Raw genomic sequence first — 26,228 nt, forward strand, 5'->3', positions numbered from 1 at the left:
TAATAGTAGAGTATGTGGGTCTACAAAGCGTTATGTAAATAAAACCTGTATGAACAGGCAGATGAGGCATCAGGAATCATCACAAATATTTGATAAACATATTCCCGGAGTCCTTTCCCTTCAACCTCCTTCAAAAAGATAAAGTTCTGCAAAACATCGCTCTCTATGAAAAGCAGAAATGCAAATTTATCTTCCTCGATGGGATACAGATGAAAGAATTACCTGTTATAGGAATCACAAGGTTAACTGAAGAGAAGTTGATTCTCTCTGTCCTGCCTGATTTGTTGTGAGTAGCAGGCAGCACGAGAACCTAAATACACACTGCAGATGTCTTCAGTGTGAGCCATTTTAGTACCAGCCACATAATTTTGTTCGTTAACACTAAAATTTTCTCAGTTCTGCCAAAAATATTTCATTACCTTCAGCATCGACAACAAATCACCTCGCATGTTATACATTCACTCTGAAAAGGGCACCCGAGGAAACAAGGCAAAAGTTAACGCTAATTCATGCCTCATTCATTGAGTACACTTGAGCACCACTTTCACTCACATCTTTAAGAAACAAATCATGATTTCAATGCCATTTTAAGGAGCATACCTGCAGTTTGAGCTTTTTTTCTGTTGCTTCATATACGCGCATTCAACATTCCTGGTATTCACTGCTATTTCGGTATGCCTGAAACCAATTACTAATTTCCAGTTCCGTAGCATCTCATGACAGACCCTTCCCTCTGCCTCTGCTCTAAATATTAAGCAAACAGCCTCTTTCCCCCCCTTTTTTTTTTTTTTTTTTTTTATTTTATTTTATTATTTTTAAAATTCCCTCTAGACAACAGGCAGAATTACTAACCAACAACCCAGGCTGTTTTAGGGAAGACGACGTCCCTCCCAGCAGCCAGATTTCCAGACTTGGAGAAAACCACCCCCCACCCACGGCCAATAAAGGACACCTTATCCCACTGCCTCAGGTTCAGCCCTGTCCCAGGATAGAATCTCCCAGAGACAGAAAACGAAAGGGTTAAAAGCAGATGTACCGAACCGCCTTATGGCAGCCTGCCAGAGGGGTATCATCTTTAGCATAAATGATGACAAGGGTTATTTTAACAGGGCACCCAGGAACTCCAATTAGTCCTACAATGTTAATGCCTCTATAACCACTGCCCTCTAGACTGACAGAGCCTCCTAACCTGCTCTGGTGCACAAGGCATCCTGCAGCTGAGAGAGGAGATTTACTGTTGACAACAGAAATGCTTTAAGATCACGTCTGTTGATTTGTGCTCTAACATACAGCAAGAAATCACAGTAAAAAAAGATACCTTTTAAGCTTGTATATTTAAACTACATCTGCTCACCAGAGAGTCAATCTCTGGCAAACAAACCCCTTTAGGCTTGCAGGAAAAGCTCACAAACTCACTCCAATTTGCCCAATAGGCTCAGCATGAAAGACAGGACTAAAAGCTTGCCAATATTTAGGCAGTGCAGGAAGGAGAGTTTTTTTGGGTTTTTGTGTGTTTTTTGTTGTTTGTTTGTCTTTTTTTTTTTTTTTTTAATCTCACTGAGACTGGTCAGGAAAGGAAAAAAGACCAAAGCAAAAGCAGTACATGCAAACTGGTGATTTCTTCATTGCTTTTAATTAAGCTGTAGAGAGCTTTCCAAAACATACACACGTACTTCATCTGCAAAAAGGTTTTGGTTCTTTCCTCTCCCTCCCCCCTTCACACTCTCACAATTGATGTTTCACCTACTAACATCTGACTGAAAGAAAGGACTCAAAATTCTTAAGTAGTTTCACTGCTAATACCTGAAGATAAAAAGTAAACAAAGCTTAATTTTAGCAAACAGGGCATACACAATCAAAAACAGCCGAGACAGATTTGTCCTTTTCCTTATCAGTTGCTACAAATCAGCTTATGATTAGATAAAGCTAGCAATGCACAGGTACTGCATTGTGTGCAGCACACTTTTTGACATGTATGCAGGACTTAGAGTATTCTGAAAAAATGTACTTTAAACAGCACAGGAGAAGCTCCTGGCCAAATTCCTATGTCCAGCATAGATTATCAGAGGTGGATCCTGGTAGCGCGACACAGGTCTCATCTGACTACAAATCAAGCTACTAAATCTTTTAGCAAACTGTCACTCGTGTCCTTCTGTTAATGTGAAAAATGTTGTACAGGAGAGCACAACCTTAGCTGGCTGATCTCTCCTGCTAGTACTTGGCAAGACCTCCAATTGCAGCAACTCCATAACCTTCTAGTATTAAAGGGGAGAGCACTGGTCAGTGCTCGCTGCTAAAAATACAGCATGATTTAAACCTGAAAGCAGTGTTAGAGCTTTTGCTGAAGGTTTATGAGTCTGTGTAAACAGCACGTCTACCATAAGGAGCAGTGAAGTCTGTAGAATCCTTGTCTAAAACTGTCCTGGCATTAAAGTTTGCTGTGCAAATATCACATAATACCAGAGACAGCTGAAATCTCCTATTTAGGAATTTATGGAACTTATATGTTTGCAGGCGTCAGAAAGTCCTTTTTATATAGCCCCACTGCTTCACTGTACAATATTAATGCACTCTGCTTGAAAAGCCGTAATAAATTATATTTTTAATGCTCTTACCCTGGCTTTCTTAAGATGCGTACATTCTTGGCAAACAATCAATAAATAGGGTAATCATGAGCAGAGGCCAAAGAATTTGCTGAAGTGCTGTTTTGCCATTTTTAATAGATAAAGATCTAACAATACGGACTGCTGTGTCTGTTCATCTCAGGATCAATATATTCTTTGTTTTCGCCAAAGCGAGGAAAAAAATAAATGATTGTACGATAAATGTTATGCATCAGACACAATGAAATTCCTCTGCCTTCTAACTTTGTGCGTTTAATAGTCTTGGTTGCATTTTTCACTTAGCTTAGCAAACGCAAGAAAAATCTGGATTATAAACATATACCAATTGTACAAAAGTAAAGGCTGCTTTAATACAAATGCAAAATTACATACAGCATGTTTCTATTTAAATTAGCAAGCCTGCAGAATGTGGTCAAAAAAGGGGTTATATATTTCAGTATGCGAAATTTATAGATTTTTGTTCACTGAAAGTATTTTTAAGGCAAACAAAAGCCATTCACATACAAACAACAGTGATTCTAAACGTGTCTTATCCTTGTGTAAATGTCTAATTACAGCAAACCAGCCACTGAAAAATATGACACCCAAGTTGTTCATTGTTCAATAATGAATTGTACTTAAGAAAATAAACTGTGAAGATTGACATCATAAATGACTTTTCCAATGTGATACCTCAAGATTTCCACACTTGCTTTTTTAAAAAAAGAGAAACTTCCAACTGTTACGGAAATACTGCTATCCTCCCAAGATTGTACCATAATTCAGAGGAAAGGCGAGAATTTGTTTTGGGGGTTCAGTTTTTATTCGTACAGATTTCTGCATTTCTGAGCCCAACACGTACTCTAAGAATTAACGCATTATATTACTTCTATTTCAATGTAGGAATTTGCTTTAATCAGGACAGCTAGCCTTTACCTTAGCAAAAATCAGACTCCACCCTGTAAAGCAAGATGCTCCACCCAAGCATAAAGCTTACATTTCCCAAATGTGATTTATATCAGAGTTGGGAATATATAGTATTTTAGAATGGAGATTTAATCCTGAAATACAAATGAAGTAGAATCTACAAAAGTATGCTTCCCCCCACAAATATTATAATTCATATTTCTCAAATGCAGAATTAAAAAAAGTGTTACCTTTTCTAATATTAGTTTTCATCAGGTGTCCAGAGTGTTTTAAAGGCACTCCTTGCATTTTAGTTCCTGTACTTCCAAGTCTTCCTCTTCCTAATGGGCTCCCATTCTGTTCCAAGCGCGCAATTTTGGCTGGTGGACCCTTCGGATCGCTTACATTGTTAGACATTTCTGAATGTTCTTTCCCCTGAGTTGCCTCGTTCAAATGATCCATACTCAGTCCCGCCTCTAAAGATCACCTGCCATGATTCAAAAAAAATATATGTTGTACACGTGTGCGCATATGTATACGTATACAGCCTGCACATGTACAGAGATGTATATGCATCATAAGCCTATAAGGAAGAGCAAATAACTATTTTAAACAAGGCAGAAGATGCCTTAAAAAAACAAAAACAGAAACAAACCAACAAACTTCTCCAAAAAAAATGACCCTAGTTTATAGAGAAATTAATCACCATAATCCAATGGAATTATTTTTTAAAAGCCAACTAGAGTACCTCTTTAACAAAACCTTCCCAAATATTCTTATAAATCTGGCAGAGACTAAGACTCATAGAAATGATGACGTTTGTCAAGATACATGCTCCAACACAGCTATTGTTACAAATCGCATAGGAAGATTTGTTATTAATCCTGGGTGGTTTTATTGTGTTACAAAAAACGAGAGGGAGAGACAGAGAAAGAAAAAGATTCCAGTGAAACTGTACTTAATCTACTTGATAAAAAAAATGGATGCACAACAATAGAGAGATTGTTCAAACTTTAGCTGAGGAAGCAACAGATTTATTAGTGAAGTAGAACATTGTCCATTTACAACTTCACTCCCACACTTTAAAAATAAAAACTAGAAGAGAATTTAACATTTAACTTCAGAAAACAGCGATGAGAGGCGGTTGCTTTGAGTTGCCCGATTGATTTTTTTAGGAAAGTTCAACAACTTCTGCAAAGTTTAAGATAAGCATATGAAGAATTCTTAAGGCATTAGGCTTTCACTGTTAAATAGAGCAGTCTCTTATTTTCAATTTTTTTAAAACTAAGAGGAAGAAAGGCAGCATCTCACAAAGCACAGTGCTGAAAAAAAAAAAAAAAAAAAAAAAAAAAATCACAATTTCGACAGAACTTTTGAAAGCCTTAAATATAAAGAATCTGTTGGTGATGTGAAATTACCTGCTCGCACAAATATACAAAACCCAAATTCGGAAGTAATTTCAATAACAAATTACAAGAAGGCGTATGTTAGCTTGCCTGTATTTCTCTTTTCACAAACTTTCGAAACCACAGTCCATGAGTAACAATTCCAGCTAAGTCACTAAAAATCCCCAACGCCTAGAACATAACGCAGCAGGTTTTGAGGATTTTTGCCACTCATCAGAATCTATTTTACCAAGTATAGGGGCCATCAATTGCTGACAAGCGAGACATCTTTCAGGTTATGATTTCATTCATCAATACTGCTATGATTGTCAGGGATTTTACCCTGCCTTTCTCTGACAGAGAAAGGAGTGACTGCGCTGACAATTACGCCATGCGTATAAGATAATCACTAAGGACAGGTGACTAGACATTAATTTATGAACTAGTTTTTACATTACTGAGTGCAACTACTAATACTGGGGAAGTTCTGTTCAGAAAGACTGGTGTGAATCTGATAATTGCTACTTTCTTTCAGTTGCCTAGTAATTCAGCACATTTTCCGCACATTTCATCGCAAAGCTATTAAAGCATAAACGTCTCGGAAATTTTTCATATATGCTATTCTATGTCATTGATATATACGGCAATGACAATTCTATAAGTTGCTTTTTGTCGTGTGAACACTGCATTGCTTTTCCCGATAGAGCGAAGAAGGAGGTAATATATTAATCTGAACGTTTACAAACAACCTAAAGAATGCCAGAGAACAGCCAAAGTTTAGAAAATCATTATTTTTCCTCACACTCTAAGGTGACACACTAAGGTTTCCCATTCATCTTGATCCCATCTGCTTTAGGTCGCATGTTTCATTAACGGAAAACATGCTTATTTTAGCCGCTTTGGGATGAGTATTCCTTTTTTACTGTGTTAACTGCAGTCCAAGGAGAGAATTACAGTCCCAAACCCTTAACATCTTCTGACATTTCTGACGATGCTGACGTGCTACAGAGCTGCTTTTCTGGTCCTTCTCAAGAATAAGAGGATTAAAATTAAAAAATAAAAATAAAAGGGGAAGGACAATAAACAAACAAACAAAAAAAAGCTTCACATAAGAAAATCCTCATCACTTTTGGCAACTTGGGAAGTACTCTAATGCACCGAAGCTCTTTGCTACAAAAAGTATCTAGTCATCATGAGTCAGAATCGCACTCCATCATGTACAGTGCATAAAAGTGATAGATCACCGCTCAGTTACTGCCCTGACTGCAACCCAACCACCAAATGGGTCATTTCACTCGGCCTTGGAATACCCACCCATCGGCATCCTTTCCCCGCTTAGTCATCTTGTAAAAAGCTTTATGTTACAAAGCAAAATTACATGCACATAAAACACCTAATTTACTCATTTAAACTCCATGCCCAAGGCTAAAGTTCACTGAAACCTCAGCGTGGAATAGTGATGAGCACCAACCAGCGGGGCCTGCCCAGGGAGAGGGCTGCAGGGAGCAACTATTCTCCGCTCCGCTGCCAGGCCGACTGTCCCCGGCTCTCGCATTCAGGCATCTCTCCCAACTACAAGTTCTCAGCACGGGCGTTCGGGGCCGAGCACATTTTCGAGGCACGGTTTCCCAGCGCCCGGGCACACCGCGCAATTTCTGAATGGGAACCGGCCGGGGTCCCCTTTTGTCGCGACGCTATTCTCCCGGTTCTTTTTCTCCTCCCGAACCAGCCCCCTCCCCATTCGTTTCCCCTCCTCTTCCCTCCCTCCCCCATAAAACCCCATAATCACATTTGAGAGAGGCTCCGCACTTATCCGTTCCATATGGCTCTCGCGATCCAGGCCAAGCTTTCGCTGTGACCTTTTAAAGAGACAAAGAAGCAAAGTACTTATCTAGAAACAGAAACACTGCAGTTTTCGGAGTGAAATTAGCAAAACCGACCCGAAACTCACCACTTCAAAACTTGACAGCATATAAATAACAAAAACAAAGGAGGTTTCCTTTGCAGCCCGAGCTCTTGAGGAGGAAGAAGTTCGAGAGTGATGTTTTCCTAGGTCCCCCCTTTCTGGGGGGTGCGGGGGGCAGCAGACCTGAGGGCTACTTCCCCTAATATTCTTTTTTTGTTGTTGTTTTTTTCTCTTGTTTTCTTGTTGCTATTTTCCTTTAGGCGGGGAGGGGCAAAAATAGGTAGCGAGAAACAGAGTAGCCATGAGCAAAAATGGCAATGGACAAAAAAAAAAAAAAAAAAAAAAAAAAAATCTATATTAAATATCTTTTGAGAGAGCGGCAGAGGAAGGAGCTGAAGAGCAATTGATCAGACAAGTGCTCAAAATTCAGAATAAAAAATAAAAATAAAAATAAAGTAGCAGGTTTAAATGGAGGTGGGAGGTGACTTAAGTCTGGCTGTCCTTTCAAAAATAAAACCAATGCAAGTGAGAGAGGGGGGTATTAGGAGGGGAAAAAAAAAAAAAAAAATCAAAGCCAAAAAAAAAAAAAAAAAAAAAGGCAGCTTTTCTATCCAGTGTGAAGAGCAGAAAGTCTACTTCTAGGTTGTCACTTACACTATTATTCTCCAATAGGCACCCAGAGGAGCAGCACACACAGAAGGAGCCCGCTCCCCTCCCCCTCCGCAGAAATACACACCGTAACAGCCCCCAAACTTTCTGCGGAAACCTCAGCCTCGCAGATCGCTACTGGAGATTAAAAAAAAGAAAAAAGAAAGAAAGAAAAGAGGAAAAAAAAAAAAAAAAAAGTGTCGAGAAAATCGCAGGAAAAAGACACTAAAACGCCACTTTTAATCTCGCCTTTGCGGTCCCGGGAGGAAAGAAAAAAAAAAAATGCAGAGAGGAGGACCTGTCTCCTCTCATTTACCGGGGGCTGCTGTGGGTGCGGGGGGAGCGAAGAGAGAGGAGGGAGAGAAAGCGCGGAGGGAGGAAGGAAGCACCCAGCAGCACCACTACAAAAAGTGACGAGGTTGCACTCCCTGCGAGTCCAGAGCCGGGAGAAATGAGAATGGGAAATAATAATAATAATAATAAAAATATTTAAAAAAAAAATCACGAAAAGATCAGTGCTTTAAAAAAAATAAATAAATAAATCGGGCTCCCTGTCTGCAAAGCAAAAGAAAAAATAATTATAATAAAATAAAAATCAAAATCTGGGAACTCCGAGAAGAGTTACTTAGCAAGATGGGGGGTGGGAGGGAGAAAATATCAAATAGAAAGATTGCAAAAAGCCAAGAACAACAAAACCCAAACCAGCCAAAAAAAAAAAAAAAAAAGAAAAAACAACAACAACAACAACAACAAAAAAAAAAAACAACTGCACACACACACACACAAAAATACTCAACCACAATAATAATGGAAAAAGAATAATAATGGCTGGCTTTGTTTTTTTTTTTTTTTTTTTTTTTTTTTTTGTCTCCCTCCCTTTCTGTTTTTTAGTGCTCCCTTCCCCTGGCTGCCTGGGCACGGTGGTGATTTAGGCCGGTTCGGTGTTGTTGCTGGATGTTACACGGATATCTGTGTGTGTGCGTGTGTGTGTGCGTGTGTGTCCCCGGCCGGAGCTGCTCGCTCCGCTCCCCCCCTCTCCCTCTCTGTTTCTGTCCCCATTAAATTATTAGTTGACTCATCACTACTCCTCCTCCTGCTGCTGCTGCCGCCGCCGTCCCCTGCTCACAGCCTCTCCTCCTCTCCGCTACCGCTCGCTGCCGCCGCTGCCGCTGCTTCTTCTTCCTCCTCCTCATTTTAATACAAAATAACACCGAGGCCACCACCGGCTTCTTTTTTTTTTTTTTTTTCTTTTTTTTTCTTTTTTTTTTTTTTTTTTCTTTTCTTTCCACAGCCCCCAAAGCGGGAGGAGGAGGAGAAGGACGACGACGACGCAGCCTCCCTGCTGCTGCCCGGAGCCCTTCCCCGGCGGCCCCGGATCATCCGACGCGTCCTGGGAGGGAGAGAGAAAGTGGCAGAGGAGCAGGAGGAGGAGGAGGAGGCGGCGGCGGTGAAGGCGTGGGGGAAGGGAGCCGGGAAGCAGGGGGGTAGGGGGCAGAGCAGAGGGGCCGCAGCGGGGAGCGGAGCGGGCCGGGCTGGGCCGGACCGGGGGGGGGGGGGGGAAGCCGGTAGGTGAGCGGCAGGGGGGGCCGAGGGAAGAGGGCGTGCGGCTTCCGGGCGCGCACGAATTTGCAGGCAGCTGGGTGCGGGTGAGGCGGCCCTTACTGCGCCGCGCCGCCACAATGCCCAGCGCGCAGCGCCGCGCAACGCCCGCAGGCGGCAGATGGGGGCCTGCGGCGGCGGGAGGTGGGGGGAGAAGAACGTCGGGGAAGGGGGGGGAGAGGAGGAAGAGGAGGAGGGGCGGGGGTGAAGGCTGAACAATATCCTGCCGGCGTGCTCGGCGCGGCCCCCGCCCCGCCTCGTGGAACTGTGCGGTGGGCAGGTGCACGGCGGCAGTGCGGGGCTGCGGGCGGGGGAGCGAGCGGGGCAGGAAGTTTGCTCTTTCCCCTCCTAGCTTTATACCGACGGAGCTGAAGGAACAGCGGCGGGCGCGCTGCTAACGCACAGCGGAACCCCCATCCCCCCGCCGCCCCCTTTCCCCTCCCCAGACGTCCGGAGGGGTCACCCCGCAGCGCCCCGCCGGGCCCCGAGGCTCCGCCGCCGCAGCGCGGACGGGAGGGGACGGGCACCGTCGAAACCACGGAGGGGGGCAAAGCGCGGAAGATGGTAACGTGGGGACAAAATCAATAGCTGCCAGCCAGTCGTAGGGCTTCCCACAATGCACTCGGGAAAAAGTAACCCAACTAGACAAACTTGAACGCAACAAGTTTGTACAAGCCGCGAGATAAGGGGGAAATTAAACTTCTTTATTGATAAACTGCGCTCTGTTTGCCTAGGCTGTGTCTGGAAAGGAGAGTTGCATCATCAAGCAAAGAAGGGATGAACTGTGCTACACAAGCAGACACACAGCCAGAATAATTAGGGTATCAACTTAAGAGAATTTGTGAACTGCACATGCAAAATTGAAGGAGCAAAGGTGGAGGGGAGTGGGGAGGGTGATGAACAGAGCATGGCCTCTGCACAAAGAACAGACAAATCAATACATATAGAAAGAGCTAAATTATCACTACGCACGTTACTATAAAACAAAGGGAATGTATCAGGGCTAGGTAAAGAAAGAAACTGATGTTTACTGAAATAAACACAGACAGCATGGAGAGAAAAGGAAATTGGTAATAGGGTGAAATACATGAAATATTTATCATATCTAGCAAGGCACAAAATAGATTATAATCTCAGAAGCAGAGAAATGAAATGCACAAAAATGAGTACAATGTTACATAATGCTGTTAGTCAAAGCAGAGAAGTGGAGGTGGAATGCATAGGAAACATGAAAAGTTGTACAGATGTTGCATGTCCTGAAAAAGGTTACTAAGACTGCTACCGAGAGTGCTGAAAGGAAAAAAAAAAAAACAAAAAAACAAAAAAACAAAAAAAAAAAAAAAAAAAAACAACCAAGAAACAGGTTTCACAAAGAAAAACAAGGGAAAATGTCAATGACACCTTCCATAATACGTGATCAAGGGATAAATGCCTTGCGGCTGTTTATTTAGAAACCTATCTTTTTCCAAGACGGTAGATCGAATGTTAAAAAAAATAAATAATAGTAATAATAATGAAAAAAGAAACAGAGAATAATTATTTCCCAAGATATCTGAGCCTTTGGAGGAAAGATAGTGTTAACTTGAAGAATTAAAACTTCACAAGCACAATGGAAAGTATCAGCATTGTATCAGTTTTGATCTGTTCCAGGAAAGCCTGGTACAGTCATCTTCAGCAGCAGCAGCAGCACCAAACACGGAGGAAGAAAAACGTGAAAGCAGAGGGGGTTTGGGCTGGGCGACTGCTGCCTGCGGTGCAATGGACAGAAGAGGCAGTGAGGGTAATTGGAGTGATGCAGAGCTGGTTAGAATAGAGCAGATATTTAAAAATAATGATTTGGAACAAGATTAGGGACTCGAGCACCACCCTACAAAAGTGATTACCGGATACGACAATAACAACAACCAAGAAAACAAAAAGATTAGAATCTGCTCTAAAGTAACTTCTGCTTTGGTGTCAGAGACCATTCCCTTCATGGTCAAAAAGCCCTTAAAATGTTCAGAGTTTAGCAAAGTGATTAATCTAAAAAGCAGAGACGGTGAATTAAAGGAGCAGGGAGATAACAATCTGATAATACAGGAGCACAGAAGGCCTAATAATGATATTATTATGCACACTAACCAAACACTGACAAACAAATATTCTGTTAATTATATAATCATGCATATGCTTCCTATGCTTGAGATAAACGATTACAGAAAATCACTCTCTTCTTGAAACTGCATATATGTGCTAAGCCCTGTAAACTCCCTGCAACATGGATTAATTTAATTTCTGCATATCACCTATGTCTGGGAAAGTTATTTGCCGCAGACTTGGCAGGCGGAGCGTGGAATGCAGGCTTTGACCAGCAGGCATGGGTAACTGCGGGCTGCTGCGTCCTGACGTACAGGCAGCAATCAGATCTCTCTTATCAATACCCAACTACTTGGAATAAACTCAAGATAAAGATATCTGATTTTCATTTGACCTACTCTAATTTACACTTCACTGTGTCAACTTTGATATTAAAATGTTCCATTAGAACAAAGATATTTATAATAAAAACATATATAAAGAAGAGAAGATGAATAGATATTGTCATGGATACGTATGCAGGCAATCATTTAAACATGCAGCAGGAGTAACATCATATTTTTTCATAGCTTCCAGTCAACAAACGGTGGACAAATATATGCTTAATAAAGCTTATCAACCCTTACTAAAGTTGCTGCACTGTATGTTTTATACGTAGATGTGTCTCACACTAGGTTATGCTGAAATAAGACAAATAGTTAGAAGTTGGATTGCAGTTCTTCAACCCCACAATGAATTAACTGTCGAGCAGCAGTCTCAGTGGCTGCAAAACAAAACAAGTTCTCTGCTGTGGCATGGTGCCTCGGTGCCTTCTAAGGTCTCTATTCCAATCTTTTTTTGTTTAAAATAAATAAGGAAATATGGGCCCATGTCTTGAGGCTTGGCTCTTGGGCAAGGTGAACAGAAAGGACCTGGCAGCAGAGCAAAACCAGTATGGCTGTGTATTCTCTTTTATCAGATTTCTTTGGGGAGATCAGGCTGATTGGGTTTTGCATGTACGTATTTCTGACAACTCTGCAGCCATTTGGGTAATTCATCAGCTCCAGCCCATGCTGGAGGTGATGCAGAGAATTGCTGTAGCAGTAGGACCATCAAGAAATTCACTTTGCTGATGATTTGAACAGTATTTTTCCCACTGTGAAGTGACATGTGTGAGTAGCAGTGACTGCTAAACAGCAAGGCGATGATAATAACAGTCCCTGGCTTTCTGAAGGGTGTGGTAGTTTGCACCCTAGTGGTTTGCACCTTATTGCTAAGTGAGGTAGACAGAGGTATTAAGGGGGAAGAGTTCTGGTGCATCCTTGCTTTCCTTTCCCATGTCTATCTGTGCAAGCCTCAGAACAATGGTGCTGTGGTGCAGACTGAGTCCTGAAACCCTACTAAGTGTTGCACCTCTGATGGAAATTGCTTCTCAGTCTCCTCAGAGTAACCTCCCCTCTGTTTTGCCTTGACACCAATGAAACCCTACAGCCAACCTGGCTGCGGCAGTCACAACTTTCACCCTACCCAAGATCTCTGTACACCCCGATGGGAATCACAGCATTCAGCCACATCCCCCACGCTGAGCTCCGAAGTTACACACCAACCTAGATTTTTTTTTCACTGCAACCTGCCCCAGCCCGGAGAGTATGCCTGTCAAAAAGCAAAAGTGCTATGAAATGAAATTCATAGTACTGAGAGGCATCACACACAAGCTGTCGTCCCCTCTCACATTTTGCATGAGCAATTTCTTCTCATTTGTGCTCTCTTACATACAGTGTCCTGAAACAGTTCTGTAAAATGGATATTTAACTTACAGTAGTCAGCTGTATTGAACTGCACTTAATTGCTTATTAAGTGAAGTAAATTATCCTTACCATATTCGCCAGAGGTGAAAAATCTACATATATGGCTACATGTAGTGCATTCATTAGTTTACGGACCCCAAATCCCTTGGAAAGTATCAGATATCTACACAGTGTCCCATGGTGCAGTATTTTGTAGTTGGATGTCTCCGCCAGCTTGCAGATATGTAAAATCATATACAAACAGACATCTCCCTATTGATTGCCTATGTGACGAGGCTCGTTTACTCCTGTAACCATTTTCTGCAATGTATTTCAATAATGGAATTTTCTTTTAAAAGTAGGATTGAACAGGAATATGCAAAATGCAGTTTAGGGTAAAACAAATTGCTTTTAGTCAAACTACTGCACCATTTTGCATAAGCACCTTTCGTATCTCTGTATCTATGCTGACTAAGATACAGCTGAAGTAAATGCATATATTTATACTGATATGGCCCCAACAGTCATTTTGACTTGCCCATTTCTGCTACACAAGCCAAATTATTGGAAGAAAATTATGGAGGAAAAGCCAACAAAACCGTTGGCATGGGGAGGAAGTGAAGGGTGAACATGACTGCCAATGAGAACAGAAATTCTTCTACCCTGCTGCCACAAGGAGTCTAGATGGTTGAAACTGCAGTAGGCAGGTGTCCACATTCCCATAAAATATTACAGTGATGAATATTAATGGCTTAATCACATAACTCTTACTCTGTAGTTGCCCGATCTCTATCTGCTCTGTGGATAAGCTGAGTTCACTCCCCAAGCATATCAGCATGACAACTTCCACAAACACTAACGCCATGGTATTTAATATAAACCAATATTTTTATGACTACCTCAAATAACAAGCTTCAATTATTTTTTCAAAGCATTTTCTAGACTGTATCCTCTTCCATCCATAACAGTAGAGTAGATCCTCGATGAGTCATGCTTGTAATTTCCATGTGGCAACTGCAGCAAACTACTTCACATAGAAATAACAACAACAACAAAATGCAATGGAGTTTTCTATAATTGTTTAAATGCAATCAAACAGCTGGAAGGAAGGAGGAAAGCCAGCATCTTAGGATCAGCGAAGTTACCTATGTCGTAAGTATGTGTTCTGCGGGTCACTAATTTCCCAAATTTCTTCCCTAGAGGTATAATTTTCATGCCAATCAGGAGAAGATATTTAATATGAGACATGAGGAGATGAAACGAGAATGGTTCCTGTTAAAGCCCTGATCATCACAGCGCTAGATAATTCCTAGGTAAGAGTCTAGAATGTAGTTGTTGCCTGTTAGAAGAGTTGGTTGGTAAGCATTTAGGGATATATCTGAACAGAAGTTCTCTTAATTTAAAGACGTGTAAACTATGCCGCCCCAGATATATAAACGAGTGGTGTTTCCATTGGTTTGGCTTGTTAAGAGCAAAGCTACACCAAGTTATCTCCAAAGTGGTTTGCAGTTTGTTGATTGACACAGCTTCCCTTCTCTTTCCTGACTCCTTTTCCATCACCACCAACCACTGCATTTCTTTCCCAGACAGAAAGAAAAAAAAAAAAAAGGTTTTTAAGAAGACAGAAGTTTACTTTGACACTTTTGAGTGAGGATGAATTTCACACAGCCCAAGCAAAACTGCACAGTATGGCAGAAAATAATCTCAACCATTGCGGTTAGCACTGCAGGAGGACTAACATTGTCAGCTAGGGTTCCGGTGCTTGCACTGTGTGCTCCAACAGCATTGATCTGTTACATTAGAATATCTCATCAACAGGACAAACAACCATCTTTTTCTTTGACCTGATAGCATGAATAAAAACTGAAAAAAAAAAAAAATATGGAAGAGTTTAAATCTAAGGAAATGGTTAGAACTGATTGATGATTTGAACTATGTCAAACTTTCATTATGAAACCCAAAACCACATGAAATGTCCTATTTCCAGTTTCATTGTTAACTCAGAACTCTGCCCAGGTTCTTCTAGACTTTTTTTAAGGTTCAAAACCTCTTAAGTAAAACTGCATCTAATTATGGCCAAACTTGACAGGAGTCAATATTCACTGTACATAAAATACATGCAAAATGTGTGGTTTTGGTGTAAAACAAATTGAAAGTTGGTGGTTTTGGCCGAATTCACTTTTTCTTCTAGGACTTGCTCCAATTTCAAACTCAGAAGATTCCGCAATAAGGAAGACAAAATGAATGAGTTTTTCACAGTTCTTTTCGGGAACAATTAGCTGCTATGTTCACAGTTCTTTTAAGGAACAAGGTATCTGTTAATATCCAGGCGCTAAAATAAAAAATGTTTAGCATATGCAGTGTCACTAAGATAAAGGTCACCTATACATGTGTCAGAGTATGCTTAGTTTAAATGCAAACAACATAAGGCAAAAACAAGTCACTTTAAAATGTTACTTCAAGTACCTTATTCAAAATACTTGCACTGATTTTAAATGATTTAAAAAAAAAAAAAAAAAAAAAAAAGAGAGAGGAGAGAGAAACTATAATAAAAACATGCTCCAATATTTAATGTATTTGTTTTATAAACCAACTATATTTCTAAATTTCCTGTGTGGAGTCTACAATGGAAATTGGCCACAATGGGCAAGAGCATTTCAGAACCCAACGGAATGTGGCATTTTTAGGGGAAAATGAGGATAGTATTCATGATGGTTTATTTATGCTCATGCAAGTATTTGAAAGAAATGTCTTAGTGTAAAAAAAAAAATGTCTCTAAATGGCAGTGTTTGCATTTTATATTGATGTAAGAATATCCAAGTAAGAAATGAGTGGGAAAACTGAAGCATGGACATGAGGGTTCTTAGCAGAGCTCCAGCTTCAATGAAGTCAATTATTTTCACAGTGTCCATGTTCATTTTCTAAGGATATTTTCTGTGTCATTTTTTTCCTGCGAGTTGTATTACAATCTCATTCACACACTATCATTTTTCCTTCAAAAATGTAGGTAACATGCTCATGGGAAGCTTTCCTATATTCTGTTCATGAAAAATACGGGGTGCATTCTCGCGACTCAGTTTTCTTTCATTGTTATACCGGTAGAAAACATCTCTGCATGATATCTAAAAATGTGCAGCTTCAAATGTGGTTGGACACACATGAAAAAATGCTCCAAATTTTTACAGTCACAGAAAAGTAACGTTCAAATCAACTTACTCAAATATTTCTGAAACACGGAACACCTTCAAATAAAAGAATTCACCAGAATGCCAACAAGAATCAACTACATAAAAAAAAAAAAAAAGGAACTATCAGCTCACATCTATGTGTGTGCATTGAGCTCTTTTAGAAGTACCTTTAGAAGTACTTTAGAAGTAAAAGGAAAAAAGAAGAGATAAAAAAATAAATATTTAACTTAATATCAATTGGTTGTTGCTGTGGGCAAGTAGCACAGGGTTACTCTCTTTTGCTTGATTTAGTTCTGTGAAAATCTTTCCACGACCAAAACAAATACCATGCCCAGTCTGTATTGAAGTTTTTAATAAAAAGCAGTAAAGCAATCTGTTTCATTGTCAAAGGATTGAAAGAAATTTAATTAATGCCTTCAGAGGGAACGCCTATATAAGTATCACAATCACAAGAATGTGTGCATATGCATATATGAATACATATGCACAGCCATAGTCTACCCTGTTGCTTTCATGTCATAACACTATAGGCCATGGGCAGCTGAAGGCAAAAGTGAACTCATACAATTTGACATATCTTGATGACACAATTTTAAGGTTAAATGACACTGTGTAGATTATGAGAAGTTTAAACGCCAACTTCATCATAGGATAATTTACCCCTACAAAAGAAAGGTGGTACAGAAATGCTAGCAGACAAACAAATTAAAAATATTAAGTTAGAAACAAGGAAAAATGAGTTTATGCCACGTTGGCAGAAACAAAAAGAAGCAACAACAATAAAAAAGAAATGCAAACCCCAGAAACAAAAAACAGAAACAAAAAGATGCAAGAAAAGCAGTATGCTATGTTAGATGTTTATCTATACATAAGAGACAGGTGTCACAAAAACAAAACAAAAAAATCATGAAGCTAAAGAGAAACTTTAACTCACCACTTTCCATCTGTTATATCTGAATTCATGCATAATTGATTATCCATGACTGGTAAGTTCTTTTTTTTCACTAGCCTAACACAGTTTTCTAAACATTATGTGTTAAATCACCACCAAAGTAAAGGGTGTTTGAGAAACCGTAAGGGCAGAATAAAAATTTTTTTAATGAAAAATAACATGTCAGTTAATAATAGAGCTGACCTATGTTTAAGAGAGAAATTTTAATCATGTGCATATTAAATATTAATAACCTATTCTGTTATTGTTATAATAAGGTTAAGTAAGCTTCTCCATGCTTAAGGAAAGAGAAAAAGTAGGAATATGTAACAGTGAAAAAAAAACGCTGAGAAGCAGAGACATAAGGAAAATGTGTCAACAATAAACAAGAGGAAATGAGAAAGAAGGAAAAGATGAAGGTGGAAACTAATCTCTATGTGTCATTATGACTGCCAGAGTACTGGCAAAGAAGCAGCATCCTTTTATTTCAATTTTAATCATTTCTGAATTTTAATACCCTGCTTCTTTTGTAATTCTCCTGGCATTCCCTATATGCATCCATCCCAGCCAAAACACCAGTGTAAATTAAATGGCACACAACCACACCACTGATGTAGCGCTCCCAGTAGAACCAATGGAGTGACCATAAAGCAGAGGAGGTAAGTCTACTTTTTGCCCCCGTAGACCACTGGCCAATTGAGTAACTTAATGTTCTTCAATTCCTTTAATTTTGCAAAGAAGGGCAGTGGTTAGGTAACCCAGCAATACAGAGCCATTAAAAAAAAATAAAGCAAGCCAGTAGTAATACAATAATCAGTGACCATCAGGGCCTGGAAAAATGAGTTTGCTCTCACTGGCACTAAGGAGCATCACATGATTATTTAATTACAGCTCTAATTTTTGTCTCGTGGATGGCAACATATCAACAATTAATAGGGCAAATAGAGGAGACTGCATTTTTAAAGAGACAGAACCTATATGAAATACTGCTTGGAAATGCAATTTATCAGACAGTATAATGCATCTTAAGGCATATTTTTCTTCATGCCACACAAATAGAAAAGTTCCAGTAGTTCAATTTTCCTGCATAGTATCTAGGAAATTCTTCTGGAATCCTTAGAAAATAATAACTGCACCTATGGGTATCCTAATAGTCATTTTAATTGGTAATGTAGAAGTCAGTTTCTCATAGGACATGCAATCCAAATAAAGTTGTGAAATCACAAGTTTCAAATACAAAAATATAATTATAAAATGATTCTATTCTTTAACTAAAAAGATAATGAAATGGCCAAAAGGATTACAGCATTCAGCAAGTCAAGTGAAAAAGGAAATCAATACTATGCAGTCAATGGGACAAAGATTGATTTTGGTTTATTGTTTATTTATTTATTTATTTATTATTTATGATGAGTTTTTCTTATGGGTACTGAAATTAGGGGAAGCTCTGCTCTGAAATGGTTAGATGCAGATCCCATTCTGCCTGGTCCTGCAAACAACTTCATTGTAGAACAGGGGAATTATGGGCAGCTCAGTGTGTGGAGGAACATCTTCCACATGCTGTACAATTACCAGAATCTGAAAATATATCACGTGGCAAACTCTCATGTAACTGATCTTCCTAGCAAACACATTCACTATTCCACAGCTATGTGTGGACAAAGTAAGAACCCTCTTAAATTTACCTTACCCACAATGTATTACAGATAATATTCAACAACTGACATAGGAAAAGCAAGCTCAAAACTTCCTCCAAACACTAAATTGTATATATGAAAAACCTACCAAACTACTCTTACATTTTTTTAATCTTACGTCTCAATAAGCAAGTTAAACGTGCTTTTTCATTTGTTGTTGTATAGTCTATCCTTTGAACAAGTGAAATGATGACTTTGGGCTCTTGCACAGAAAAAAAAAAAAAAAAACACCCTTGCTAAACAACAGTTCATGTATTACTGTAAAAATAAAGCTAACTAGAGAAGAAATATTATTACAATGGATGTCCCATTCCTCTTGAAAGTTGTCTAAAATTGTTCTGATTGAAGACATGAACATTCTGGATTGGAGATCTTAATCTATAATCTTAAAAAGAAAGCTGGCAAGCAAGAGCTTGTATGTAGAAGTATATATATCATTCTTTTTATGCACTGGTTACTATACAGATAACATGTCTCACAAAGACTGTAATTAAATGTCTAGTGCAGAAATAACACTAAAAAGCATACAGTATTATTATATTACATTGACTTCTTAGGAGTTAAGACTGTCATTTTAAAACTTTTAAGGTGCCTCTAATTATTCTTGAAACTTTACATTTATCAAGGAAGCCCACCTATGATGAAAAGCATTAATGATTTAAAGTCTTTCTAATACAGATCTCTACAAAAATGTTAATTTAATCTTTGATTATAAACATTTTAAAACTCACTCTAAAATTTCTCCTCAGTTCTTTTATCTGCCTTTGGCTTCTCTGTGAGTTTGTGCACACACACTCTCACTCTCTCTTCTCTCCTTTTCTGTCTTTTATTTGCTGCATTAAAATTGAGAATATGGGGTATGTATGATATTTAGAATTTTTATTCTGCTCTTTGCAAATTTTTTTAGTTACTTGGCTGTTACAAACAGATGTATTCTAAGTGCAGTTACTGAAAAGGAAATATCTCTGTTGTACCTTTGCATGTGGGTTGGAGTTCGGAGCAGCAATTCTTTGCACATTTACCATGTTTTCCATTCTGGGACTGATTTACAAATATAAAGAATTAATTAATCCTTTAGTGCTCAATGAAAGGTGTATTGTTAATCTTACAGATAGGTAAATAAACCAAAGGCATATTAAGGCCTCTGAGAGAGATCATACTGCAGCTTTCCCTTATTCTGCGTGAAGTTGAGTGCTTTGGCACTCCATGGGCTCGTGACATTGAGGATTTTAAACATGCTGCAGTTTGTGCTTTACCTGAAACCATACATCTTGTCAGCGCCAGAACTGAAACCAGGACCCCAGGCACCAGAAAAGGTCAGGGGACAGTCCTCTGGGTATACAAGATCCCAGTGCACCACCACTTCTTACATGGAGCAGCAAGTGGAATGACACACAAATGATTGCTGCTGGCCAAATAAATCCTGTCAGAGCAGGATCCTGGGAAGATGAGGTGCATTCTAGGTTTAAAGCACCTCCCTCATCTCCTCAGGTCATATCATGTCATAATGTGCCAAGGGAAAGAGATAGAGCAGATAGTGGCTGGGAGTTATGCAAGGCCAACACGGCTGATAGATGGGGCCCATCATGAAGCTTCGCTCCCAGGTGCAGTTCAGGTGACTGAGGTCTACCTGCAGATGAGCAGATTCATCTGTTTATCAGCTTGCAGTTCATAACAGAAAAGCAGGAGAGAGCAGGGGCTAAACACTTGCAAACCTACAGCTGGGGAGAAGCATTTCCAATAGTGCTTTAACACAGCTCAAGGCCAGCTGCATGCCCACACTCCTGTGAGACGCCTTCATACGGCCCATGCCAACCTTGTCATACTCTCATGCCTACAATCTCACTGGAAAACCTGTCTCAGAAGAAGCTGTGGTTATTTTGGTATTCCTAATAAAGAGCAAAAAGGGGACCTTGGCGTGAATGCTACATAGTATGTCACTAAGTCCCTCAGCCCATCTGAGCACCTAATGCTTGATCCCATATCAGAACTGTCAAAACAGAGGTCTACAGACCTCTGCAAAGATCCTCTAGTATGCTTGAGAGGAAAGTCAGGACCAGCAAGTTTAAGAGAGTATATTTACAACTCAGACAGTGCCTGAGGTATGTAACTGCTCTACAGCCGTACTCCACTACTGCTATGCTACTCCTACTATATTACACAGATTACAGCTGGTATAAAGCACAAGAACCAGATCAGAGCAATGAGCAATGTCAGGACTGGCAATTCCCTGTGAAATGAATCTCAAAATTTATACTTATTGAGAGCATGCAGTACAGGAGCCATTAGAAAGTCAACATTTGTAAAACAGCAAATAGATATCAATTAAGTAACAAAGTGTTGGTGATAACTGTGGTAAGCTGAGATGCCACAGGACGGCAAGCATTTGAAAACACCTACATTTCAGCGGGGATCATTACAGCACATCCTTTTTGAAGTATGAACTACAAATTGTGGTCAGGTGCTGTTGAGCTTGTGATAGCAGTACCACTCATAAGAGACGTGACATACAAAATAACTTAGTGTTTAATATAATAATTTTCAGACTCTTTGAAAAAGAAAAAAAATGGACATCTTGGGTAGAGACTAATAATGGAACATTCTGATGGAAAATTTAGGGATGCCTTCTGTAAACTGAGAGTTACTCTCCCTGCAGTTAACTTCAGCTAAAGATACTTAGGTCTCTAGATCAAGATGAGAAGCAATACCAATGGTGTTTACTGACATGGACTTTATAAAATCGCAATATTTCAATATAATAAGTAATAAGAACTGTAAGTTACTTTTTATCCATCAAACTGATATACTTTTTTTTTTTTTTTTTTTAGTATCAGTAGCAACTTTGTGACAACCAAAGTTTAAAAAATGCACTTGATTGCATAGTGACAGATTTGCAGAACATTTTTCATCACACACACATATGTGCTTTCAGTTATTAATAAAATGCTTCTGCCCTTAATCTGCTGTTGCCTGAATATACAATTTCAGTGACTTGGATAGACAAACACTGTTAAGGAATTCTGTTTTCACTGTTTGAGATGCAATTCAAATACACCCAGCAAAACCGAATACTGTGTCTTTAAAACTGGCTTCTGAATGCCACAGAAAGGAATACTGAATCATTTTTCTACATAGTCCCCAAGGAATGATTAGAAAACTTTCTTTTCTTCCCCTGTCCTCCTTTTCTTTTTCCTCCGTTTCAGACAAGGAAGAGCCAGCTGCCATGGATAGCACCACAGGTAGATATTAAAACGGAGACAGCCATTATTTAGTGGCGACAGGAATATAAATACATGCACTAACCTATAAACCGGTGTTTACTTCAGGAAAGTAAGTCGTATTTTTCCTCTGATTGCTGTGCTGTCAGTTTAATGCAGCGTAAATAAACAGTAGGTGCATGATAGCTTTAAGTAGAAAGTGTTCATTCCACAAGAGGAGCAGATTACTGAAGCCTGATGCCTATAATGGCAAAAGCAGAACTCCCATTTTACCTGGAAATATAGCATTTCGCGCTAAGAGGCTTGTGGCTTTTCTATTAAATTAATTTGTCAAAATTCTATGAAAAATATTACATACCCAACAAACTTAACCAAAAACATTCATTTTTGCAGCCCTCAACTTGAACCATTTGAAAAAACAAAAGCCAATCACTCCTGTGTAATTTCATCATCCCATTGCTCTAAATGAAAGCTTTATATAATCAAGCTAATATAACAGAAAATAAAATGATATATAGAATTGCCCATACTTTGAGTTATTTTGTTCTTACAAATATATTCCCCGACTGAAAGTAAAAAAATTCCCCTTTGGAAAAAGCAATGATTTCTGAGAAGATTGTATATACACTCTACATCTATTAACATAAATTATAAGAAAGTAAAATGTTCCAGATGTGTTTAAACTGTTGTGAAAGGAAAGTTTGTGGCTTCATTGGATATATATTAAATATATCTAGAGAGAGCAATGGCAGTTATGTACGAGAAGGCAATAAAATGCTTCAGTAGTGTCTATGCTAAAATAGCTTAGTTCCTAGAAATGCGGCTAACATTTTAGAAGTCACATTCCTTCCATTTTTAATTCAGAAATCTACTTTTAATATATATCTCTAATATATTTTTTCTATATAACATAATCTATTTTATTAATAAAATAATCTCCTTGATTTTTTTCCTCCAAAGTACAACTTGAAACCTTAAAAAGGACTTTGAATTTTTCTGACAATGATTTAAAAATGACTAAAAAATAGATGACAATAAAAAGGTGCCATCACTTCCAAAGAACACCAGACTTCAAACGGCATCTCCTCAACTGCAACCGCACGCATCTGAACCCCTTTATCCCCCAAACCTGAAATGTAAGATGAGTCAGTGCTCGCTCAGGACTTTCCCACTGTTACGAGGTTTTCAGGTTGAGGGCTGGGACGGACGTGCCAGTGGTCCCACAGGACGGAGGCTGTGGTGCTACCGGGCAGTGGCAGGGCCGCTCTTGGCTGTGAAGCGCAGCCACAGAGGGCAAATGCTCATCAGCTGCCCCGCAGGGCCTACGCTGCGCAATGAGAGATGCTCTGCTCACAGACAGCTCTGGGCTCGTGTGGCACAGCCTCTATCTGGCAGAGCAGCACGTCCCATTTGTGAGTTACGGGTTGGCTTGGCTTTGCAGCGCTTTCTGGGAGCGTGCAGCAGGTTAGGGTTGGTGTGTGCTGCTGAAATAACAGGAGAGGAGAAACCGAGACAGCCACTTTCCTATTTAAAGTGTTAGCAACAAAGAATATAAAAAGGAAACAGCTCATTTTACAAAGTGTACACACAAAAAGCATTCCATTTAAATATTTTTTGTTCCAGTAAACTCTTTTGCATACAAAGGACTTATTTATTACATATTTGAACTTGTGGGAAAAAGGGAAGGAATGCACTGATTCCTGAAATAACTCTACACTCTGCTTGGAGACTTCGCTATTCTGTGCCCTTGTTCTACTCCGAACAATGTTATTCCAGGGACGAAGGAATTCCTGGGAGTAGGTTGTAGCTTTTCCACTAGCTGTTTGTATTCAAGAGTGGGCACGCACAACACACCAGCCCATGATCTTAATTTTTCTTCCACTGCCTCATGATGTGTGCGTGCTGTTTGTTCAGATGCATGCCTATGCGTTAACACGTTACATTTCTGCTTGCTCATTTTGCTACCTGCTCTGTGTTACTGCTGCGCAAACCATTGCTTTGACTTGGAAAGTGAAGCAATGCCAATAACAATCTCAAATAGAGAATTAATTAGAAAATGAGTGGATGTACAAATGTATTACAGAGCATATAGGAATACGAGAGCACTCTACAATTCTACAGATAGTGCTGCAGACTAAGAGGAAGGTGCAAGCAACAAAGAACATCCTATATTCACATCCTTACACTCTACGGTTACTGTTTTAAGTTGGCTTTGAATAGTGTGCCTGATTTGCCACATTTCTATCTGGTGATTGTGTTGAATGCTTGAGGAGATAGTGAAAGATCCAAGCACTCCTTGTGCTAACTACCGCTGAAATTTTACACTTATTGTAACCTTTCCTAACAATGTGAGAAAAACAGAGTAAATATATTAAACTTGTTTTACAACAGATGCTTAGGTTGTTAATATTTAAGATGCCTATTCATGCTATTCCTGTCTGCACATTTGTCAAAAATGTAAGCTTGAATGCTAATGTTTGCCAGCAGACTACAGCAGACAAATATACGAATGCACTGTGCTGAAATAATTGGAAGTAGAAGTAAAGGGCTGCTGCTGCCCAGGTGGCAGGGAGCAGGGGGACAGGGCAGGGCGCTGCCTGACCACACGCCTTCAGCATCTGCATCCTGAATTTGGGAATTCTGTGCACAGAAGCACCGTGCTCAGTTGGACTGACTAAAGCCAGTAGAAAGCTTTCGTCATTTGCAACTCGTTTCGGCTTAGGAGCTGGTGCAAAGTATTTCAGCAAACTTGCATTTTAGCGAAGTTTCTCCAGGAGTGAGAAGCCCGCAACCCGGCACAGGGAAACTCCGAGCCAGGCAGGTGCCTGTCGGGAGCGCTTCCCGGGCAGCGAGCGCAGACAGCGACCAAAGTGCGCCGATGTGAGCCAAACCTCGGCTGCCGGGTTCGGAAACGGAAAATAAATAAATAAATAAATAAATAAATAAAAATGAAAATAAAATCCCGGAGCGTAGCGACGAACTGTTGGCACCGTTCCCCGCGGCAGCAGCAGCGCCGGGTCGTGCCACGGGTAGGCGAGGGGGGACGCTTTCCGGACGGTCCCTCCACCGGTCTACTCGGGGCTCGGCTCCCCGCAGCCGCCCGCGCACCCTCCGCGCCCCGCGGAAGTCCTCAACCCATCCCCGGACCGCGAGCCGTCGGGGCTGCCGCCGGCCCCGCTTCCAGCGGCAGAGAAGCGCGCGGGGCCGCGGAAAAACTTTGCCAAACTTTTCGGGTTTTTCCTTTTCTTCCATCTGCCCCATCCCCGCTTCCCCCTCCCGTGACGGAGGCGGCGGGCCGGCGCGCGGAGCGGGGCCGGTGGCAGGGAGCGGCGCGGCGGCAGGTGTGCGTCCCGCTGCGGGAGGCTGCGCCGCCGCACGAAGCCCCCCCGGCCCGCGCCCCCCGCCCGGCCCCCGCCCCTTCAGGACCCGCTGCGGCTGCCCCCGTCCCCCCGTCCCCGAAGAGCGACGCCGAAGGAGCGGGAGCGACTCACTCATGGGAGCGCGGCGGGCGAGGCCGGCGACACCTCCGGCTTCCGAGGCGCCGGCGAAGTTAATTGCACTGAAGTTCAAGTTGTCTTTTCACCCATCAGGAGTGGGCGTTTAAAGGAAGGAGAACGAGGAGGAGGAGGGGGAGGGGGGAGAGCCTCTCTCGCTCTCGCTCGCTCTCGCACACACACACACACACACACGCACACACACACACACACACACAGACGCGCACAGACGCGCACACAGACACGCGCACAGACGCACACGCACGGCCGCTCCCGCGCTGCCTCGGCAGGAGGAGCCCGGCCGGAACGCACCAGGGCAGCACCAGGTACCAGCGCGGGGCAGTCCTGCTCGTGCGTGTGCGTGGATCGCTGCGCGTGTGCCCGCGGCCCCCCCACCCCCGCCGCCGCCTCGCACGGCCCCTCCGGGCGGGGACGGGCGCGCTGCCCCGGGGGGGCGGAGGGGCGGCGGGCACAGCGCGACCGCGGGGCTCCGCGCTTTACGCCTCTCTACTGTGTGCCGCGGCGGGGGGCAGCGATGAGAAGGGGTGCGGGGACCAAGCGGCGGCAGCTGGAGCGCGGCGGCTGCGCGCGCGGGCGTGTGTGTGTATGTGTTTGTGCATGTATGTGTGCATGTGTGTGTGCATGTGTGTGTGTACGTGTGTGTGTGTGTGTATGTGTGTGTGTGCCCCCCCGCCGAACGGGGAGTCAGGTGGGACACACACACACGCGCTCTCACGCAGCCCCCCCCTCTGTCTCTGCACTCCCTGCCCCTTCCCCGCTTTCCTCCTTTGCCTTCATCCTTCCCTCGCTC

General features: G+C 41.3%; 1 protein-coding gene across 9 annotated transcripts in view; it reads right to left on the bottom strand.

The window, feature by feature from the left end:
* SATB1 (SATB homeobox 1) overlaps nt 1-25,743 on the bottom strand; it is a 90,303-nt gene extending 64,560 nt beyond the window's left edge. For 4 of the 9 annotated variants that reach the window (XM_048950610.1, XM_048950609.1, XM_048950608.1 and 1 more), the window contains exons 1-2: nt 25,415-25,743; nt 3,761-3,996 (exon numbers count right to left, since the gene is read on the bottom strand). In XM_048950610.1, coding sequence (XP_048806567.1) covers nt 3,761-3,971 — 211 coding nt within the window. In that variant the 5' untranslated portion in view covers nt 3,972-3,996; nt 25,415-25,743. Of the gene's footprint in view, nt 1-222; nt 444-600; nt 726-3,760; nt 3,997-6,683; nt 6,754-6,845; nt 7,480-23,052; nt 23,258-25,414 lie in introns of those variants that run through there. The other 5 variants (XM_048950605.1, XM_048950607.1, XM_048950604.1 and 2 more) reach the window with 5 other exon arrangements.
* Between the last annotated feature and the right edge of the window lie 485 nt (nt 25,744-26,228).

This window comes from Lagopus muta, chromosome 7, assembly GCF_023343835.1.
Source record: "Lagopus muta isolate bLagMut1 chromosome 7, bLagMut1 primary, whole genome shotgun sequence".
NCBI lineage: Eukaryota > Metazoa > Chordata > Aves > Galliformes > Phasianidae > Lagopus > Lagopus muta.